The sequence below is a fragment of the Cryptomeria japonica genome, chromosome 4 (genome assembly GCF_030272615.1).
Source record: "Cryptomeria japonica chromosome 4, Sugi_1.0, whole genome shotgun sequence".
In the NCBI taxonomy this organism is placed as follows: Eukaryota; Viridiplantae; Streptophyta; class Pinopsida; order Cupressales; family Cupressaceae; genus Cryptomeria; species Cryptomeria japonica.
This window is the reverse complement of record NC_081408.1, coordinates 603,229,439-603,251,750: the sequence shown is the minus strand read 5'-3', so window position 1 is coordinate 603,251,750 and position 22,312 is coordinate 603,229,439. Positions and strand designations below refer to the sequence as shown.

The following is a 22,312-nucleotide window of genomic DNA, read 5'->3' as shown; positions in this document are numbered from 1 at the left end:
AAGTTGCAAAGGAACTAGCATGTTGAGAGGGGACTTTTCTCTTCACCACTAGCTATCTCAGGGAGAACCACCCAAGCAAGAAGTAATAAAAAATCGTAGTCTTCACTTCAAATATTTGACGTGTGCAATTATTTCTTACGTACAAATTTGTGAATGTCTTCTTTGAGACTGCTTGGTGGGAAAATTAGGGCAGAAAATAAAAAAATAAAAAAATTCAAAAGTTAGACCTCAATTTTGACCCAATTTTGTGTCTCTTCTAGATGTGAGCAAAATCAAAGCTTATTTCATGCCATTCACATGAAGAAATGCAACTAGTTGACAAAAACACAAATCAATGACCTCATCTTTTGTATGTCCCCTTCTCACACAACCAATTATTTGGCTATTAGTTTATTTATCATAGATTTTGTAAGCTAATTAGCATTAAAAAGTGAAAAATTATTAAAATAATCAAGTTGTCAAAAGTTTTATATTTTATATTGACAACTTATTTTAATTATTTAAAAAGTGACTTTAATGTTTGCTAAAAAGAAGACATTGGGCTCAAGGGGGAAAAATATGACCTTTTTGCACACTTCAAAATGTTTTAAAAATATTAAATTGAATATGGCATAAAAAGAAGATATTGATAACATATTCACTGAAAAAAGTCTATAAAAAGAGGGAGTTGTGGATAGAAAAGGGTTGCTAAATTCATAGTTGCTATAAATGCATATTTTCTATTTGTTCTTAATGAGACATGAGTTCTCATATTTCTTGAGGATGAAAACTCTCTAGAAATACCTGTTTTGGGGATGAAAACCCTCCCAACTGGATTTGGTGATTTCATCCTTAAATCGCAACTATACTATAAGTGAGGATTTTCCAGTTTGTTGCTGAAGATGGACATTTTTGATGTATTTTGACATACTAAAGATTTTGGTGTTCATTTGAACTTTTAGTGGTTTTTGCAGAGTTTACGAAGTCATTGAAGGAATTTCTAGAGTAAGTCGTACAAGTACATGATGGTCATACCTTTCATGCAAGTTATACCATTTGAGATATATTTTAATTTGAAGATATAACATATTATCTATGTTGTTTCCTTGTCCCTAGTGGCAGCTCCTGAGATTATATAAATTGGAATTGGGAGATTTGTAGGGCCGTACACCTAGAGGAAGAGCTGTACCACATGATTAATGGTATGGAAATATAGGAGCTAAACTGCCCCACCTTGGGTGCTCAAAAATCTGTCCTTGATGGTGCCTTGATCTAAAATGTTGGATTATACAGTTTGGAGGTGGACTTTGCAGTATTTTGGTGGTACTTTTTTGTATTCTGTTGTACCTATTGTGCCAATAGCATTAATTTCAGTTTCAAACCTATAAAGTGATTGATTTCTCATATTGTCTAATGTCCATTGTGTTCACGGTGCTTTGGTTCAGTTTTGGTGTGTTGGAGTAGTTTTCAGTTTATGCATGTTGAGTAGTGCGTTGGGCATACTCTTTGCAAGTTTCCAGAGTGTTATTTGTGTTGTTCAAACATGTTATTTAGTGTTTATCAGTGACAAGGAGTTCACATCATTGTATTTGAGTTTGAGATGAATTTATGCTGGTCCATGTGTATTTTGACATAATTTCAGTGTAAGATTGGTGAGCAGCTCATTGTCCAAGTTTCCTGAGTCATTTGATGTAAATTTGTAATTGCAAGAATGTTTAATTTTGATCAAAATATTATATCAATCATACTATAGTAGTTCCTTAGGTTATTTAATCATTGTGTAATGCATTTAAACCTATATTATAAACTTCAAATGGTTTAACCACCAAAGGGTTTAATTTGCATGTATTTCATATTGTATAACTAGATAGTTTATCGCAAATTATTATGGCATATCACTCAGCTTGTTTGGCATTGAAAAAGTTGGCATTATCAACCATTTTGGTTTGAGTCAAGCTTAGACATTCTGCCAATGGCCTGCATTGCATTCAAATAGTCTACCGAAGAGGTATTGATAAGGCTAGCTCTGCTGCCTATGTGTCATTTTATGCAGTCTGCCGAAGCTGTGTTGATTAGGCGACTTAGCTGCCTATGTATTATGGTTGGCTTGCCACCATATCATTCTCTAATTGCATTCATTTAGAATAGTTGTGTCATTGGAGACGCTATATGCTCTCACCTTGCCCACTCCGAGATCTTGGTGATTAGAAAGCATTAAAGACATTGCATATACATTTTCTATATTGCAAAAATTTATTTAAAAAAAAAGTAGGGTGAATTGTTAGAAGGGTATCAAAGTTGCTGATCTTGCCAACTTGTGATTTTTGAGCTAATATTGTCATGTAGATTTTTTCATCTCATGCATCAGAGTGAAAGAGAAAATAGATACAATTAGAGGGAGTTCAAAAAATAGTTTCAGTTCCTTCAGAATTCAGCTCAACAATCAATTCATGAAGATAGTACTAAAAATCAAACCCCAAAGGGTGTTCCAAAAGTATTAGAGGAAAATAGAGAAAATAAATGCAAAGAGATTAAAATGGGTGATAATCTTGATGTGTTGAAAGAAAATTTGATGTAATGATGGACATGATGGCATGGTTGATTACAAAAATGGACCAACATATGAGCATACCCCAACAACAAACGGTGATGAAGGTATATCAAAAACTACAAATCAACATGCAAACAATGTAAATCAGTCCCCCGTAACCAATATGGATTCTATGGTCATTTCAGCTAACCTTTATCAGAAGAGAAGAAGAAATTCATAGGCCAGCAATTGAAATGCCACTAGTTGATGAAATTACTGCACACTATGTTCAGTACCAGCTACCAAGCTCTTCCTCTAGAGATATGGATTGAGTCAATCAATTTATGAATTGGAAGAGATCTAGAAGTAGGACTAGACAAGAACATAGGCCCCAAACTCAACAAAAGGACCACCAAAATGCATTGGGAAAACTAACACTTTCCCCATTTGATGGAAGTGGGAAGAGAATAACTCGTGCATGGATTCAGAAGTTGGATACTTGTCCCTAAGACCTATGGCGAAGGATGAGGCCATTATATTTTCAACTCTTCATCTTGAAGGAGTTGCCCATGAGTAGTGGTACCATGGGTTAGTTACTCAAGGCCACCCTCTCATAAACTCATATGATGAGGTTAGTAAGAAATTGATGGAGAGGTTTGATAGAAAGGACTTGGAGGTGCATTTTTGTGAGTTGGCCCAACTCAAGCAGTATGGCACTTTTGAAAATTACATTGCTGATTTCCAAAACTTGCTATCATGGTCCTTGATTTCATAGAAAAAAGATGGGTTATGCTGTTCATAGAAGGATTGACAATACTTTTTAAGGGGCTTGGTCAAAACCTTTGAGCCTACATCTCTACAAGAGGCAATTAAAAGGGCCCTAGCTCTTGAATCTACTCTTCCTAAGAACAAGTTTCAGAAGAGTTTTCCATCCAAAAGTCAATTCAGAAAACTTACCATCAACCAAAGAGTTTACCACCTAAGTTGGATGAAGAGGCCAAAAATGAATTAAGGAAGAAATTACGCTTCACCTGCAAGGAGTCTTGGGTTCCTAGTCATAGATGCCTTGGGAAAGGCCAAGTTCATTACATATAGGTGGATTTTGATGATGAATCAAAATCAGCAAATTTAGAACAGCAAGTTGATCCTGAAGAAAATGTACCAAAAAGGCCTGATGGAGAGAGGATTGTTGAGAGTACATTTGCCCAAGTTTTAAGTACATGAAAGTATGACCCTTTTAGGATCCATGGGGTTCTATGTGGCCAAAGAATCAGTATGTTGATTAATTCTGGACCAATCATAATTTTATTGATGAAGGAGGTGTTACTAGAAGAAGGTTGAAAACAAAAGAATTTGAAGGTTTTGACATCAAAGTTGCTGATGGCTTTACTCTTCAATGCACTAGAAAGAATCCTAAGTTGAGCCTCTTACTTGGGAACTATGAAGTGAAGGATGACTTTTATGTGGTGAGCATAGGAGACACTATGTTGTGTTGGGTGTTCAATGCCTTCGCTCATTGGGTGAGATTACTCAAAAAATTTAAACCATGGAACTCAAGTTCCATGTTGATGGTACAAAGGTGGTGTTGAGGGGTATGTCTAATGGTACTCCTTGCTTTGTTACAAACAAAAGAATGAAGAGTTTTTTTGTCATGACCAAGTAGAGTGAGCAGCCCAATGCTTGATCATGCCTACCCATTCTTTGAGAAATAAGAGAGTATCATGTTGATGTTTAGACTTTCTTGGATAAGCACAACAAATTTTTCAATGGAATACCTCAAGAAAGACCACCAAAAAAGGGAATAGAGCCCGTGATTGAGTTGGAAGGAGAAAATCCTATCATAAAAACTCTTTATCACTATCCCAAAAGGCATGAGGAAGAGAGAGAAAAATCTATTAAGGAGCTCCTTTAGACGGGACACGTTTGTCTTGGCAAAAGTCCCTTTGTCTTCCATGGTTTTAGTGGAGGATGGAACTATCTGCATGTACATAGATTATCATGCTCTAAACAAGAATACCATGAAGAATCAATATCCAATTCCAAGGATTGATGAACTCATTGATGAATTGCATGGTGCAATCTATTTTTCCTAAATAGAATTAAGATTTGGATATCACCAAATTAGAGTTAGAAAAGAAGACGTCCAGAAAATTGCATTTCAATGTCACTTTGGACATTATGAGTTCTTAGTCATGCCTTTCAGCTTGACTAATGCACCTGCAACTTTCCAACCTTGCATGAACCAAGTCTTTAATCAACAACTTAGAAAATCTGTTTTAGTATTCTTTGATGATATCTTAACATATAGTAAGACTCGGGAAAAGCACATGAGGCACTTGGATGAGGTATTGGGAATTCTAGAAGCCCAATCTTTGTTTTCCAAAGAATCTAAGTGTGACTTTTCTACGACAGAAATTTTGTACTTCGGACACATGATCAGCTCTAAGGGTGTGAGAGCTGATCAAAAGAAGGTTCAAGCCATATTGGATTGGCCACCACCAAAGACTGACTCATTTGAGAGGTTTCTTCAATTTATGCAGCTTCTAGAAGGTTTGTGAAAGGATTTTCACAGTTAGCTGCTCCTTTTATTGATTTGGCAAAAAAGGGGCATTTTCATGGACTGATGTATCACAGCAGACTTTTGATCAGCTTAAGAAGGTGAGAAGTTCTTGTCTTGTTTTGGCTATACTAGACTCCACAAAGCCTTTTGAGCTTGAATGTGATACTTCAAGGGAAGGAATTGGTGCTCTATTGATACAAAATAAGGAGCCGATTTGCTTCAAGAGTGCAAAGTCGAGAGGGGTGGAGAGAAGCTACTCCATTTATGATAAAGAAATGCTAGCCATCGTGCATACTTTGGCTAATTTCAAACAGTATCTAATTGGAGGAAAATTTATTGTCAAAATTGATCATATTAGTCTAAAGTATTTTCTTAGCCAAAAAGATCTAATGAGAGGCAACAATAATGGGTACGTAAGCTACAAGCTTATGATTCTGACATAGAATATGTCAAAGGTAGGAAGAACGTAGCAGTTGATGCATTGTCAAGAGGGCCACATTTGACTTCTATTATAGAAATTATGGTAGATTGGAAGGAACAAATTCGTGTGGAATATGCTATAATTCAATTTGCTACTAATATTTTGGATGGAACCTTACAAGATGATAAGTATGAAGTGGTGAATGATTTGATCCTGTATAAGGAAGAATCTTCTTGGTACCTGAATCTAAGTTAGAAGAGAAGGTTTTGAGAACTTTTCATCTAAGTTACCAATTCCGGCTTGGGTTCGGGTTCAAGGGTTCAGTTCGTGGGTCCGGATACTTTTCAATTTTGGGTTGGGTTTGTCCATTAAAAAACATTAAAAAATTAGAAATATAGACATATTTTCAATATAATAATATTTATAAGTCTTATATGATATCAATAAAGTTCATATATAATATTATAATAGAATAACAAAATTATAAAGAAAGTTAATATTAATTAAAAAAATGTTAAAATTTATTATTTATTATTAAAAAATTAAGTAATATGCATGACTAAATTTTTTTATTACTTATAGCCATACTAATAATTTATCTAAAATATTGTCAATGGGGTTGTGTTTAAATGAAAAGGCCATAATGTTCTCATGTTGGAGATCCACGTTTGAATCCCCCAAAGAGACATCTATATGTCTTCTATGCTTACTTGAGTTGATTACGTGGCTTGTGTGGCTTCTAAGTTGAATATGTTCAAATAGTCATGAGGCAAATGACTTGGATAACATTGATCCATATTGCAACTAGACTACCTAGGACGATGTCATGTACCCGCCACTGACATCAGATTGCAATCCCTTTTAAACCATCGTCTAGGCAAATTGGTTTCTAATAGCATAATAAGGTTGTGCCAAAGTTAATAGAGAGATGCTAGCGATTTAGACTACAAAAGAATTTTATTAAAATTAAATTAAGGTCATAATGGGCAGTAATTGGATAGGAAGGGTTGTGACTCCTTCCAAGGTGAAAGGTTGTGACTACCTCAAATATAAGATATAAAGGGAGATCATTTCCTTGTGCAGAAATGAATCGACTTGGAAAATATAAAGTGGCTTGTAAATTAACAATTACAATCGAATATAGGAAGTAGCACTGGCACATAGCTGAATTAGAAATAAATTATTGTTCTCAAAAGGAAGTGATGAAGGGTGGTGATTCCTTCAAGAAACTGATGTTAAGGGGAATCAATTTGGGGAATAAATATTATGACTCTCTACCAGTGAACTACAGCCAAGAAGATGAAAAACCTCCAAGGTAAATTGAAAATTTTAAGGATGAAACCCCTTAAATTCTCTTAGCAAGTTAAGGACGAAACTCCTTAATCTTTCCCTTGCTGAGTTAGGGACGAAAACCCCTGATTCAGGCAGATCTGAAAGCACTTCCAAAGTAGGAAATCAACACAGTTTGAAGGAAAATTATAGCAGAAAACCAAGATAAGTTCTATTTTCAGAATTATTCATAGAATTATAAAGTTGAATATTATAATAAAAATTCATCATTTTAGATAAAATTTTATAAATATAATGCAATTATCATTCTAAGCTTGGATTATTGTGTTAAGGCGAAAATTAGAAAAGTTCTACAAAGGGACACTACAAATGAGGGCTATGTTTACAAATAAGATTTCCAGTTTTGAGAGGCAAGCAAAGGAGGTTGCAGCAAAAGGTAAAGCAGGAAGCATTGAATTAAATTTAATCATGGTTTTCCTTTTAGACCTAGCAGGGCCCATTGGCATGCATCACTAGGATGGATACAAAGAAGAAATTATAAATTATTGTAACCCCATTGAATTGTAATTTTTGGTGAAAATTTTCAATCATCAGGACATTCATATCATATTATCTGCTATTTTATTTGCATGTTGATTCAATGTTTACTCTTTTTCAATTCAGATCTAACAAAAAACACTTACCCAACATTCTACAAAATCATTTCATGTGTTGTAAGTGTAACTATAATATGCATGAAATGTATGTTTTATAGAGGAGTCTAAGTATCGCTTTAATTTTCCAGCTTGCCAAGTCTATAAGTCAAAATTGGGCCTACCAAGTTTTGATGAGTTATATTTATAAGCTTTCAAACTATGATGATAACATTATCTTAAAGAAATGTGGACAAATCTTTGCCTATTCATCCTAGAAACACTTATTTCATTTAGTCTAGTGTGTCAATCTCAAAGGGCCTTTATTTTGGTGGCTGGGGAGAGGAAGGGGGATGGGTTGACTACCTGATTCAATTTTTTTTTAATTAAGTTGCATTTGATAGTCTTGCTTATGATTTACAATCTTTGAAGATCTTGGGTACTATATATGTTTGAATTTAGTGTTCTTTATTTTTGCCGAAGATTAATGTCATGTAGGAATACTATTTTGAAGTTTCTAATGTTTGGGCAGAAGAGATTCATCAACTACATGAATATTGTGAGGCCAAAAGTTGTAACCAAACCAATTCATAGTTCCTGAATGCTAGCAATGTTGTCTTTGGTACATCATCTTATTTGATTTTAACTTGATGTATATTGTGAAGCACACACTCTTCATTTCTAAATCTCTATGTGAAGTAAGAGCTTCAAACAAGATGCAGCAAATGAAATCCCAACTCATATCCATCCTCAAAACTTTAACATTGTCCCCACATAAACATAGGGTATATGTGCACTTCAAAAGTCTGAACAATAAAAACATAAAACGTTACATGTACAGATCTATATGAATAAGGGCCACAACAGCATCATTCATCATTTTTATTAGATTTCTCTAATTAACAGAACTTAGTATTTTATATTCCATAGATGGACAAAATGTTGTAGACAAAAAGTACAAACCCAAACAAATTGTGTGAGAAAACATGATTCATGTGAAATTCACAAAGCAATCAAATTTTTGAATTAGGTTTCAGCACATTCTCTCTCAGCATATACTATGATGTATACTACAAATTCTATGATTCATTAAAGAAGGAGAATGAAGGAAAAAATTGATGTCAAAGCAAGAGATAAAAAAGCAAAAAAATAGATGTCATAAAGCTTTATTTTCACAAGATGTTCAAATGTTTCCATACCAATGCCCGTTGATCTGGTCTAAAACGTGCATCAGTGCAAGGTAGTTGTGCTTGCAATTCAGGCTTCATCTCTACAATCAAATAGAATCATGTTATTATTTGTACATGCATTATGTGCCTACCTACCTACAGACACAAAGAACATACATAATATATTGATATATATCCTAAAAGATACAGATCAGTTCTAAGTCTTGGCCTAGCCAATGCACCAATTTAAGATATGAGGAATTTTTCAATTTACCTTGATTGAACGTTTAGAGAAACACACACACATATTTAATTTTTTACCCATTGAGTTTCAACCTCATAGCCAAGCATGAGAGGAACCCTTGCCCTTCAAATCCACATGCAGATATGTATGTATATAGAATATGCATCTTCAGGGATCTTAGCATTATGCACATGAATACCCTAACAAAACTTGTTCAAAATAATTTACATGGTTATCATTATCTATATAGAGCAAGTTAAAACTTATTAAATATGTAAAATTCTGAATACTAAATAATAGTTAATTGACAAAAACTATAGCCTCTAGAGCAAGTTGTATGAGAATCACAGAAGACTTGGCACAAAACCAAGAGAAAACTTGGTAAAACCATTTTTTTTTTGTGACAAGGCCAAGATATGTTCCAATTCTAACAATCATTCACATAATTTAAATCCAAGAGGCTCTTTTTATTAGATAGCAAGGATGGGTTATTTTTACAAATCTATTTTTGAGATGCAAATTCTACACAAATGCCAATTTCTTTAAGCATATAGCTTAACTTGCAGATTGATCAAGGTAGACTAAGCTCCTTGCTGTCTTTCATCATTCCCCTATAATCTTTTGATGTCCCTCCTCCCAAGGAACTCCCCATTGTTCACATAACCCTGTTTGCTGGGGTCTCCTATGCTAATCCTATTTAAGACATCCTTGATCAGCCTACCACTAGAATTGCCTCTCTACCCTCTCCCTTCCTCTCACTTGTTTTCTGAAGTTGTGCTTCAAGAGTTATTTTGAATCTTTGCCCCAAGCAGCTGATTTTGAAGGGCTCCAAGCTCAGTTTCTCAAATATGGTGTGGATTCACTTGCTTCATCTCACATCCATTTAATGAACTTGTGCATTATAGGTTCCCTTTTGCTTGGCCATAACACAATATCCACCCCATTCACAAATCTAGGATTTGCACCAATCCAAACAATTACAAGACAATTATGATTGCCTATATGTTTGCAGAACTCTATGCCATAGTATTGGACAAGTTGTTTTTCGAGGTGTTGGAAGACAATAATTTAAGAGCTACATATCAAGTTGGCTTCAAGAAGGATATCCAAATTATTGACCACATTTTCACACTATGCACTATCATTGAGGAGTCTCATCATTAGGCTTTAGAAAGCCTTTGTTTTGTGGACTTTAAGAAAGCTTTTGACTCTATTCTATAACATCCATTGTCCTAGAAACTATGAAAACTTGGTATTTCTAATACTCTCATTATTGTTAACATGAAGCTCTATGAGATGGTCTCATGGCCTCTTGAGTTTGTCTAGTACTACTAAAGTGAAGCATATTTACCAAAGACTAGATCAGAGACAGCTATCTTTCAGTCTAGACCCTTTGAGTGAAAGGGAAAGTTTAAAGACATTATTCACTTACTATTCATTTATATTGATTAAGTTTAAAGACCAATGAAGAAACAATTAAGATCATTAGATGAGAAATCAATGGAAAAGTGGAATAACAGAGCAGTCAAATAAAAAAGAGTGCACACCCAGCAGATATAATTATCTAAATATTGTGGCTCTAAACCAAGATAAGTTCTATTTTCTAAATTATCTCTAGAATTTTAAGTTGAATATTATAATGAAAGTTTTCATTTTTTTTTTTTTAAATTATATTTATAAAATGTATGGCAATTCTCATCCCAAGTTGGAATTATTGTCTCAAGACTAAATTAAGGTAAATCCCAAAAGGAGATCTAACATTACGTGTATTGTGCATGAAGAAGACAACCAAGTATATAATATTTACTCCAGATTAAGAGAAAATATTATATGAAGACCTAAGGTGGAATGGGCATGTGCTACATCATACTTAGGCAATGGATAAGACCTGCAGTGGAATGGGCATGTGATACATCATACCTAGGCAATGGATAGGGCCTAAGGTGGAATGGGCATATGTTACATCATACAAAGGCAATGGATAAAACCTGTGGTGGAATGGGTATGTGCTACATCATACCTAGGCAATGGATAAGGCCTAAGGTGGAATGGGCATATGTTACATCATACAAAGGCAATGGATAAGACCTACGGTGGAATGGGCATGCGCTACATCATACTTAGGCAATGGATAAGACCCAAAGGTGGAATGGGCATATGTTACATCATACAAAGGCAATGGATAGGACCTAAGGTGGAATGGGCATATGTTACATAATGCAAAGGCAACAGATAATACATGCGATGGAATTGGCATGTGCTAGATCATACTTAGGCAATGGATAAGACCTGCGATGTGTTGACGTGCGTTTTCATGGATAAGGCTCTACCTCCAGTTTGGGCGTCATTTTCATGTGCTACAAAAATTTTCCTTGAGGAAGAAAATTCCTCCTTGAGGTCCATTTGGCACTCCACTTCAACCTTGGGCGCTAAAACCACCATGTGCAGGAATATTTGTCTTAGAGGACGATTCCTACATCCCTTCATTCTGGCGCTCACCATCCTTACTTGGGCGCAATTTGCATGTTGTGGAGGAATTTGGGTTTGGAAGGAAAATTCCTCCACAACTCCCATTTGGAGCTCTTTGCTTGGGTGCTAAAACCATGCTGTGCAGGAATTTGGGTTTGGGAGGTAAATTCCTCCACAAGCCCCGTTTGGAGCTCTCTACCTGGGTGCTAAAACCATGCTATCCAGGAATTTGGGTTTGGGAGGAAAATTCCTCCACAACCCTCGTTTGGAGCTCTCTACCTGCGTGCTAAAACCATGCTGTCCAGGAATTTGGGTTTGGGAGCAAAATTCCTCCACAACCCCCATTTGGAGCTCTCTGTCTGGGTGCTAAAACCATGCTATGCAGGAATTTGGGTCTAGGAGGAAAATTCCTCCATAACCCCCATTTGGAGCTCTCTTTCTAGATTTGGATGCGTATTTGGGATTGAAGTGGATTTTCTCTGCCTTTGGAGATTTTCAATGCTTTCCACTTTAGGAAAGAATTCCACACAGCCTTTTTTTTTTATCAACTGTCTGCTTTTTCAACTTTCCGGATTTAGACAAATATTCAAGAACGTTCAATCTTCAGTGTCGGGATCTCTACCTGCGAAGAACCTACCAAAAAAAGACTTACTAAAAATAGTAAGTACATCAAAACGTCAAAATTAGGGCAAACCAGGGCAAGATGACAATTACTAAAAATAGAAACTGCTAAAAATAGTAAGTTTAATTTTTGGCAAAATAAAGACAATCTGGGAGGCAGTGAAATTCCCTAAAAAATAGGAACTTTCTAAAAATAGAAAGTTGCTTAGAATTCACTCAAATTTCACTAGTAGCTTGCTTGAAGGGTCCTGATTTCATTGCAATGTTCAATTTTTCCAAACCCTAAGGAAAAGACCCCAAATCTAAGTCTGAAGGGCAAAACCCTAAAATAGACCAAACGAGTTCCAAACTTAGCCAAATTTGTTCAAACGACTAGCAGACTTGATCAAATTCACCTAAAACACTTGCAAACCGAGGAGACTGAAGAGACTACTATGAAAAAGACCCAAAGAACCAAAGCCAAAAGACCAAGAGAACCTAAAAGTAGGTGTCCTCATTTGCAATGGGGCGATGTGTGAAAACATCACAACACGGTGGAATGGGCATACGTTACATCATACAAAGGCGATGGAAAAAGGCCTATGGTGGAATGGGCATGTGTTACATCATACAAAGGTACCAAGAGATGGATCTTGTCTTGGTTGGACGTTCCTACCTCTTGTGGGTAAAGTGATGAATTGATTGGCCCAAGAGATAGATCCTCTTGTGGATTAGTTGCTCCAAGAGATGGATGGGGTCCTAGATGGACGTTCCCGCCTCTTGTGGGCCAAGTGAACTATGTCTGCATATATTCATGTGTATGCTTTGTGTTTGGATACATTCACGTGCTTACTCTATGTATGCTTTGTGTCTTCATGCATTCATATGTATACTTTGTGTTTTCAAGTGTATGCTCCATGTTTGATTCTATATTTTTACTTAATCTAGCATATGAGAATAACTAGAGTGAATCAAAAGATAGGGATTTATTACATTTGAAGTCATAGATTTGAGTCATACTATTGTGCAAACATTGGGTCAATCCAAATCAGTTTTGATGCTATTACAAGATGACCTGGTTCCTTCTTTCAGAGTGATGAGAGAAAACTTGTCTTAGAATTGCAAACCTTGCAAATTCTCAATGCTTTGGGTAATATCAGAGAAGCGCAGCAGAAGGTGAATTATGATTAAGACCCCGTGACCATTGCTTGAGGACAAGTAATTTTGGTAAGGGCGGACTGTAATGTTCCCTTTTCAAATTAGTATTTAACAATAAACAACAATAATAAAATTATAAATATAAAAGAACAAAATTAAACATAACCATAACTAAAATTTAGTTAAGTTTAATGAATGGTCAAAAGGCATAAGATGAAAAGTTGTGACTCCCTCAAACATGAGATATAAAAGGGAGAAGAGAACTTCATTTGAAAGAGGGATAATTTGGGATTCAGAAGTGAAGATCTGATTTAAATAAGAAATGCACATCTGATTGTGAAAGGTTGTGTCCCTTTCAAAGGGCAGAAGTAAAGAAGAGTTGCACTCTTTCAAAGGATGCTAATGGTGAAAGGGTGTGTCTCTTGCCAAAGGGCATCCATAACGAAGAGGTGTGACCTCTCCCTCACATTGAGAGATATAAAGGAAAGGAATCAAAAGCATCCAGTGAGAGGACCATCGATCAGATCAGATCAGAACTGTTAATAAGTTACAGGAATTGGCAGCCTCCTAGTAGGGGGCACTACATGCCCAAAGCTACTTAAAAGGTAGTCCAAAAGAAGACATGAACAAGTTATCACTATGAGAAATGAACTTAAGGGGAATCCAATGCAATCTTACAATCTCTTCTACATAAAATCGTTTGCTGTCCTCCACCTCATAGGCATCCTTCATTAGAAGAAAGTGTGGTACCTTGGTTACTTTGTCTAAAACCACTTAATAGAATCATCTACAATGTGACTATGCTAACCTTCACTCGCTGATACTCCAAGCAATGGGAAACATAATCAATCACTTCACTCGCTGATATGCCAAGCAATGGGAAACATACTCAATCACTTCACTCCTCATCTCTAGATGGTAGTATAGGGATCTCATATTGCATCCATCTTCTTGATCCTAAGATGATTAGATTATGGAGCTCTATGAGCCTCAAACACGGTCAAATCTCTCACACCACGTCTACCAAGTACAACTACATATTGTTAATACATTGAAAGTCCATCAATACCCCATATAGAGCCTTGATACTAGAGTTGTACAATTAGCTCATTGTTATCCAAAGTAGATACAAACATAACATATCATATATCATGCCTATGTAACTCTAAAATTTGATCATGCATATCAATTTGCATAACTTCCATTGAAAGATAGTAAGGTAGACCTATAAAAGATTCTCATGATCCTAACAAATTCAGCATTTAAAAGGAATACTTTTATAGTTCATTGGTTGTTCCCATTTAATCCCCTCTATGACTAGGAATAGATGAACTAGTAAAGGATTTTGTAGATCCAAACTGATATAGGTCCTCATGTCGTTGAGAATAGAAGATTTCCTTGTGAATTCTAAGAAAGCAATATACTCACCTATTGTAGAGAGTAGAGACTATCTTCATGGATGACAACTCCTAAGCAAAATGCTTAGTTGGAAGTAACAAGAGCCTACCAGATAGGTATTGTACTAGATAGATACTTTGTCGAATGGATGATTGGACCCTAGTGTTTCATAAAGAAACCTACCCTTTTGTAGAACTATGGATTTCATCAAAAGACGAGATGTTTCTCATTCATTATGGTGAAGATGGCTAAGAAAAAGGCCTTGAGCATCATTAACAATTCTAGTGTGCCACTGGGCTTCCAATTAGCTTGTACCCAAGAATGGAGGATTTTTGGCATTGCGTAGCGCCCATCAAGCAACGAACTAATGCCCTCTCATTGAGTAGCTTTACATTTTTCTCCATTTCATCCATGAAGGAGGAGACTTTGGGATGTGTGTCCATCTTTAGGTTACAATAGTTCTCCTTTTAGAAAAGGACGATTTGACTATATTCATTTTTGCATGACAACAAAAATTCTAGGTTCATCTCTACAAATTTGGAGCTCCTCTTGGGATACCTCTGATTTGAAGTTTTAATGGGGAGATTTGAGGTTGAGGATCTACCATTGCTTCATTGCCAAGTGTGTTAGAGTCCTTTGAGAGGAAATGAGTGCTTTTTTAGAGAGGCCATAGTCTCATTTTAGTGATAATTCCAAGTGTTTAAGATGCATATGTTACTTAAAAATATTGTGAGTGATAGTAATAGTCGATTCCTAAGCTTGTTTTGGTAGAAGATATTCCATTTAACAAGAGCTGAACTTACTCCCAATACTTACTACCACCCCCAAACAAATGGGAAAATTGAGATCGTCAACAAAAGGTCAAAGGCTACTAGAGAAACATTAAAAAGCATGGATCAAATGATTCCACTTGGGAGAGAATTGCTAAAATACCAACTATCACATGTCTATTAGGATGATGTCATTTATGGCTTTGTATGGTTATGAGGCTCCAACTTTCATTGACGTTATTTCTAAATGTAAGGTTCCAAGGGGTCAAACATTTGATTCAACAAAGTCAGAATATCTTGAAAACTCTCCAAAACAACTTCCATCATGCTCAAAATCACCAAAACATGTATGCAAACCAACACTATATTGAGTGCACTTTTGAGGTTGATGGCACAGTCTACTTGAGATTGCAACCATATGGACAATCTTCTCTTAAGAGGGGTGGGGCACAAAAGATTAAGCCTTTTCTTTATGGACCATAAAATCAAGCAAAAAGGATTGGGGAATTTGGCTATGAGTCATAGTTACAACACTCGCCTAGACTCACCCAAACTCAGTGAGTCCAAGGGAAAGCTAGATAAAACGCGGCCCAAGGACCCTAAACTTGGGGCTAAGCTAGTCTTACAAGACTTTCTAGACTCAACAAGTCCCATAGGCCAAACTCAACCAAGATTAGGGGATGAAAAGTTAAAAAATGATAATAAACAAAATTGTAAAGTATTAATATGACATTTTATTAGTTATTTTAAAAAACTCACAACCTTTTGATGCTTGTTTGGTTTATGACATGCCCATCTAGGATTTACAAAAAAAAAATGAAAATGGTGTGCTCCATGAAGATCTCTATGGTTTTGAAGATCTTCATTTGGGCTCAGTAGTGAGGGCTTCGTCCCTCAACCTTGCCCTATATCATGATAGGGAACACACAGAGACACTGCCCCTTGACACCGTTGAGGGCGCTTCCCCTGAACCCCCACATTACCCCTCGACCTTGCTGGGGTGTTGCCCCCCAAACCCCATTAAAATATAAGTCTAAGCAAGTAATAGCCCAATGATGAATCATGCTCATAAAATCTACAAAGTACATATCCCTTGTTGCAAATCTTTGCATCATCATATTCAAAGTCACAATTAAGGATTATCTTGTTTCTTACATTGGAAAACTTGTTTAGTAAACAAGGATTGTCGCAGGAAAAGTTGGCATGTTATAGTCATTGTACTACTAAATACAAGTTAAGTCGTGGTTGGCAAGAAATGCCATTTTCATAATGCAAAAATGTATCATCATGCCCTACACAAACAACTTATAAAACAGTCCCATCTATTAATATCCTAGCTAAGGTCAAACTAGAACATAACCATTTATTATTTTACTTAACTGTTCCTCTTTGTTAATGAGCTTGATAACAAAACATGCAGTCTTGAAGGCTTCATAAAACTTATAATAGAATCCTCACTTGAATATACATACTAGTCACTGAGACATATGAAAATATCATGTCTACAACATCATCTAGGACCTATCTTGGATACTAGTGCATGACTTGACGTGCTGTTGGGATGAGTAATTTAGGCTCCGCTGAGCCATATACTTATATTTTTAGTTTTGATATTTGTTTTGATGCCATGGAATTCATATTCTATGAGTTTTGTAAACATTTCATTTAGTTATATATCTAAATGCATTATTTCCTTCAGCTAAAATTTGCATTTATACTTATGTGATCAATATATACATGTGTATGTGATCAAAGAAGCTTCTATTTGATGAGATTATTGTGTCTTTAAGATTTATATATCAAAGGGTACATGAAACAAGTTTTAAATCCTTAAAAATGTCTGAATTTCTTGGGTTTTTCAGTTTGCCAAGTCTAGGCACTGAGTTCAAGTCTAAGTCAAAAATCATCTTGTAAAGTCTGGGTCGAGTTCAAGACTCGTAATATTGTTTTTCATCATTTAAAATGTTGTTATAGGTGATTAAATAAAGTGTCACTAGACCTAAGTACAAAAAGGTGAGTGAAAAATGACATATTATTATATTTAGTAACTTTGAGGGAAAATTTGTCAAAAAGAAAATAGTATTATTTTAATTTATCATAAAAGTTATAAAAGGATAAATGGTTTTGAAAAGAAGTCTTCTCTGCTCATTTCAATAATTTTATTTCTCAAAAATAAAAATGCATTCTTTTTTCTTTCCTTAGGATGAAAACCCTCTAGTATTACCAATTTCAAGGACAAAACTCTCCTAGCCTTTTAGTGCACTTCTACTCAACGATTGCCTAAAATCTAGATTCAATTTCTAATTATTGTTTCAATATTGGTTTCTAGATTTTGGCATGAAGTTATTGGAGTTTTTGCAGTAGAAGATAATATTATCATATTATACTATTTAACCAATATTTTGGAGGAGCTGATACTCTTTTGCAAGTCATACCAAATAAAGGAAGAATGATATCATGTTGGGTCGTACTTCTTCTCACCAGTCGCACCTCCTCTTTGCTGATTGTTGTTGTATGGACCATTTGTGCTAGTCATACTGCTCTTTCTAAATCTATACTGTCTCCAATAAGTGCATAAAATCCAAAGTTATTTCATGGCAATTTGAGGCATTTTTGGGTCTATACTATTCCCAAAGGAGACCATACAAGTGTGAGACAACCTTAGTAAATGTTGGTATCAATTTTTCAAGACGAGCATTGACTTTTAAGCATGCTAAACATTTATTTCTGATTGCAATGGATAATATAGAGATTCATTTCATATTTCTTCTGATATTGTTGGTCATAATGATGATATTGAAACTATATTATAGGAATAGTACAATCTAACAAAGACATACAGGTCTAAAAGGATCTACTACAGGGTTAATTTGTCCTGTTACATTCTTATCAGACTATTGTAGATATTTTAGCCTCTTTTGAGTTGTACTAGTCTTACTTCAGGTCGTAAAACTAGTTCATAGCTATAATTTCTATCATCACTTTGGAGGTGATTTGAGACTATTTTAGTTGATACTATTTGTAATATCCCCACAATGTTTTTCAATTTATTTCTAGTTACAATCACAACAAGAAAACGTTAAGGTTAGGAAATAGAGATACAATAATGCTCAAATTGTAACCCTTCCACTTTTTGATCACTAAGTGCCCAATATGGGAAGGTGAGAGCATATGGTGTTGAGGGGATCGTTAGCTTCAAATAACTGGAAATAATACAATGCTTGGGTGGCAAGCAAACCCCTTCCACTTTTCAGCGGGATATGAAGAATATTAAAATTCACTTGGCGGTAAACCAGCCAAGGATGATGCAAGAAACTGAAGAACAATCACCCTACCACTTATGCAGTGGGAGGACTAGAAATGAAATAGCAATCAACTCCACCGCTTATTCAGCGAGAGGACTGAAAATGAGATTACAATCAACTCAACCGCTTATTCGGCTGGAGGATAGTGTTACAATAGATAAGAAGGCGGCAAGCCAGCCTCTTCCACTTATGCAGTGGGCCAAAGAACAACAATCCAAGTATATAGCTGTCCGTATTACTAATCAGCTTTACAATGCAAACATGGATTACAAAATTACTAGAATCATTGTCCAAACTAGGCGGCAATGCCAGCCTCTTCGACTTATGTAGTGGGACTAGGAGAGATCAAAGAAATTGCTGTTAGTACTACTACCAGCATTACAATATGAATCATAGAAGATAAGAATGAAGAACCAACAGCTGCAAACAATTACCAAGATCACTTTCTCTCCACACAAAAGAACCCACACACCCAATAACCAACTCCACACAAGAAGACACTCCAAAACGGAAAATCTCTAAATCTAATATACTCCCAACACGCTGAAAACATACAGACCAGCAAGCTAAGAACTCACTAATTTACTCATAACTCTTTCCACACTTGTCAGAATCACCTCCAAATAGATGCAAATGAGAGATACAATGATGGCGATAAGGATGGAAAGGAAAGACATCAACTAATAATGCCCAAACCCATGGCACACAACCCAAATCACTCCTAGCATAAAGCGTTTACAGCAGAAAACTTCGACTTGCATAATAAGATTCAATACTCCAAGAAAACCAACGAAAACTTACAAGATGAATCACTCATGACATAGGAAATGAATGAGAAAATACCCAGAACAAACAGACATTGGAGCAGGAAGATATGACTGAAAATCACCTACAGCCACTCCAAAAACCAGCAAGCTGGAAACACACCCAACACGCTAAAAACTGAAAATCTCTCAATCACTTCAATCAGCACAATCTATCTCTCTGGATGAAAGATAGTCACAGATAATCAGCTAGGCATTGTCTTTCAAATACGAAACTGATGGTTGCTAGGAAGCTCTCAACTTCGAAGCTCAACTCTGGCACCAATTTGGCAACACTTCGTTACAAATATTCATGGATACCAAAAACAAGAGCCCAACACTCTTATTTATAAATTTTGTGTCTCCAAATTCAAAGAGCATTCCCTCCAAATGAATGCCAAACCCAAATGCACATTCACTTCACATTATTTTGAAATTATATTTCATTTCTCCTTTCTCCAAGTCGACCTTCTCATAGAAGCAAATATACTTTATAAAAATGACAATAAAATAATAATGTAGCATCCAAGGTAGATAAGTGAAATATATTATAAAATTAACTTATTTCTCCATAAGGCGTCCATCTTGCCTTATTAATATTTCACTTTATAAAGTATTTTTCCTAACAATAAATCGCCCAAGGAATAGTAAGTGGCAACAAATACATTATTCCCTCAAGTGGACACCAACTTTAGCCAGTGCTAAAATAACACTAAGTATAAACCTTTTTTAATGAGAATTTCCTCCAAAGGCGTCCAGGGATAAGTTATAAAATTAAACTGCATTTTGGCACCCCCATTACGAAGGTAAAATATTTCGCTAAATAGACTTAGTATAAAAATATTATTTTCTCCTTTTTCCTAAGTCGTCCATCCATAAAATAATCAAATATTAAAACCTTATGCCTAAGGTATTAGTATATTAAAAATACCTTCTCCTCAAATACTGATTATTGCCAAATTGATTCGGGGACTAAAATGCTGCAAATCACCAAAACTGAACTGAGTTGGAGCTCTGAATTGAACCGCTAAAAATAGTCATCTGAGTGAAAACAGGATCCTACCAAAATAATACTGCCAGAAATAGCCACTGAGCTAAGCTGCAAAACCCCTGCCAAAAATCACATTGCCAAAAGTAGTATTTACTATAAATAGCATACTACTAAAAATAGTAAATGTTTGCAAAGTGATTTTTACCACATTCTGAGCAGCTGCCAAACTTACTAAAAATAGTAAGTCCCGAAAAGGTCCTCAAATTGGTTTGCATGTTATACCATCACAGAGCTCACAGAAAACCCAGAGAACTCAATTGCTTTTGCCTCCACTTACTAAAAATAGTAAGTCAAACAAACTCCATAACTTGTTATGCATGTACCCTCATTGCGAAGCTTTCTGAAAACCCAGAAGGAATCCAGAACCCAAACTGACAAATTCCAACATGCAAGCCTTCGAAAATGCAGAAACATCCTCCCAGAGGTAGGAAACCTTAATTTTTGCTTCTGACTAGCCTATGGGTCTCAGGAATAGGCTAACAGTTCCCAAGACAAACTAGAGAGGAAAAGGGGACATTACACTATTGTCTCCTTGTCAATTAGACACTTCTTTCTTGAAAGCCATACCACCTTGGTTAGAAATGTCAATCAAAATCATAACTTGGGAATCACATGATATTCTAGTCATCTTTATCAACTTTAGCCTATTACCTTATGTTTGTAGGTATCATTTATTATTCACAACACCCTCCTATATGTCTGATATCCATATTTTCAATTGAATACCGTATCAATGGTTTTAAGTTATTGTCATAACTATATGCAATTACTACAGCCAATTGTACTTATATTCCAAATTCTAATATTATTGTAAATTGGACAATTTACCATCAATATTCTATTTAGTTATTGAAGATCGTAGATGGTTCACTTCCAAATCCTTGTTCTTTATTGTAAAAGACCCTAGTCAGTTTATTTGTTGGATTCACTTTATTTTTCAATATATTATTCACCATGTTTGGCATGTACCAAAATTAGGTGATATAATCTATCATTTTGGCATGGGCACAACTCCACTTGTATTCAACCAATTTGGCTTAATCAGAATTTGCATCTCCCCATCGGCCATTTTGGCATTGATCAATTCTATGACTTTGATTCTATTGCAAATTGGTTGGCTAGTTGCCAATATCTTTCAGTTTATTTCCATTGTCCTCATTCGAGTCTCCATATGCTATCACCTAGTCCACATTAGGAACATGGTGATCAAAACGAGCTAGGATTTGAATGATCACAAAATTTTCTTATGGATTTGAGCTAATACTCTACAAGGGATATTAAAGGGCCTTAGATGTTGTCAAAAATGTCCCTAGAACAAGGGAAAACAAATAAAATATTAAATTAAAAAGAAAAAAAATCCTAGAGAGTTCTCGAGGATTGTTAAAATTAACAAACAAGTGATTATAAAAGGAGCTAGGCTTGAAGAAAAATATCTATTATATTTTTTCCAAAACCCCTTTTCTCAAAGATCAAGCACTTGGTGTTTATGTTTTGGCAAGAAGAAAAAAAGCCTCTTGATTTCAATTTAAAAAAATTGAATTTAAGGATGAAAACCCTCATATCCAATAAAGGAAATTCCATCCCAAGATTAAATTTGTGCAAAAAGTCTATTCCAAGAGCATACTGAAAATTTTAGGAGTTGTATCAAAGAGTGAAGGATTTTAAAAAATCAATTGGTTTGTAGTTTAGTTTGATTTATTATCAGTTGAAGTACACAATGCATTTTATTTGTGGTCCACGATAATATTCTAATATACTTTGGCCGTTTCATTTTTGATTGTTCCATATTTGTTTTTGATAAATATTGCAAGTTGAATATAACATTAAGGTTGCTAGCCATTGATGCAATCACAAATGGAGGGTCCAAAGAAAAGATTGTCCAACTATGCAATCAAAAATTAACACAACGGAAATATCATGAAACAAAAAAGAA

At 35.3% G+C, this 22,312-nt stretch overlaps 1 protein-coding gene across 2 annotated transcripts in view; it reads right to left on the bottom strand.

Moving 5' to 3' along the window:
- Positions 1 to 22,312, bottom strand: part of LOC131061083 (uncharacterized) — a 187,014-nt gene that overhangs the window by 14,931 nt on the left and 149,771 nt on the right. For both annotated transcript variants that reach the window (XM_057994592.2, XM_057994593.1), the window contains one exon: positions 8,612 to 8,682. In XM_057994592.2, the coding sequence (XP_057850575.1) occupies positions 8,612 to 8,682 (71 nt within the window). The remainder of the gene's footprint in view (positions 1 to 8,611; positions 8,683 to 22,312) is intronic.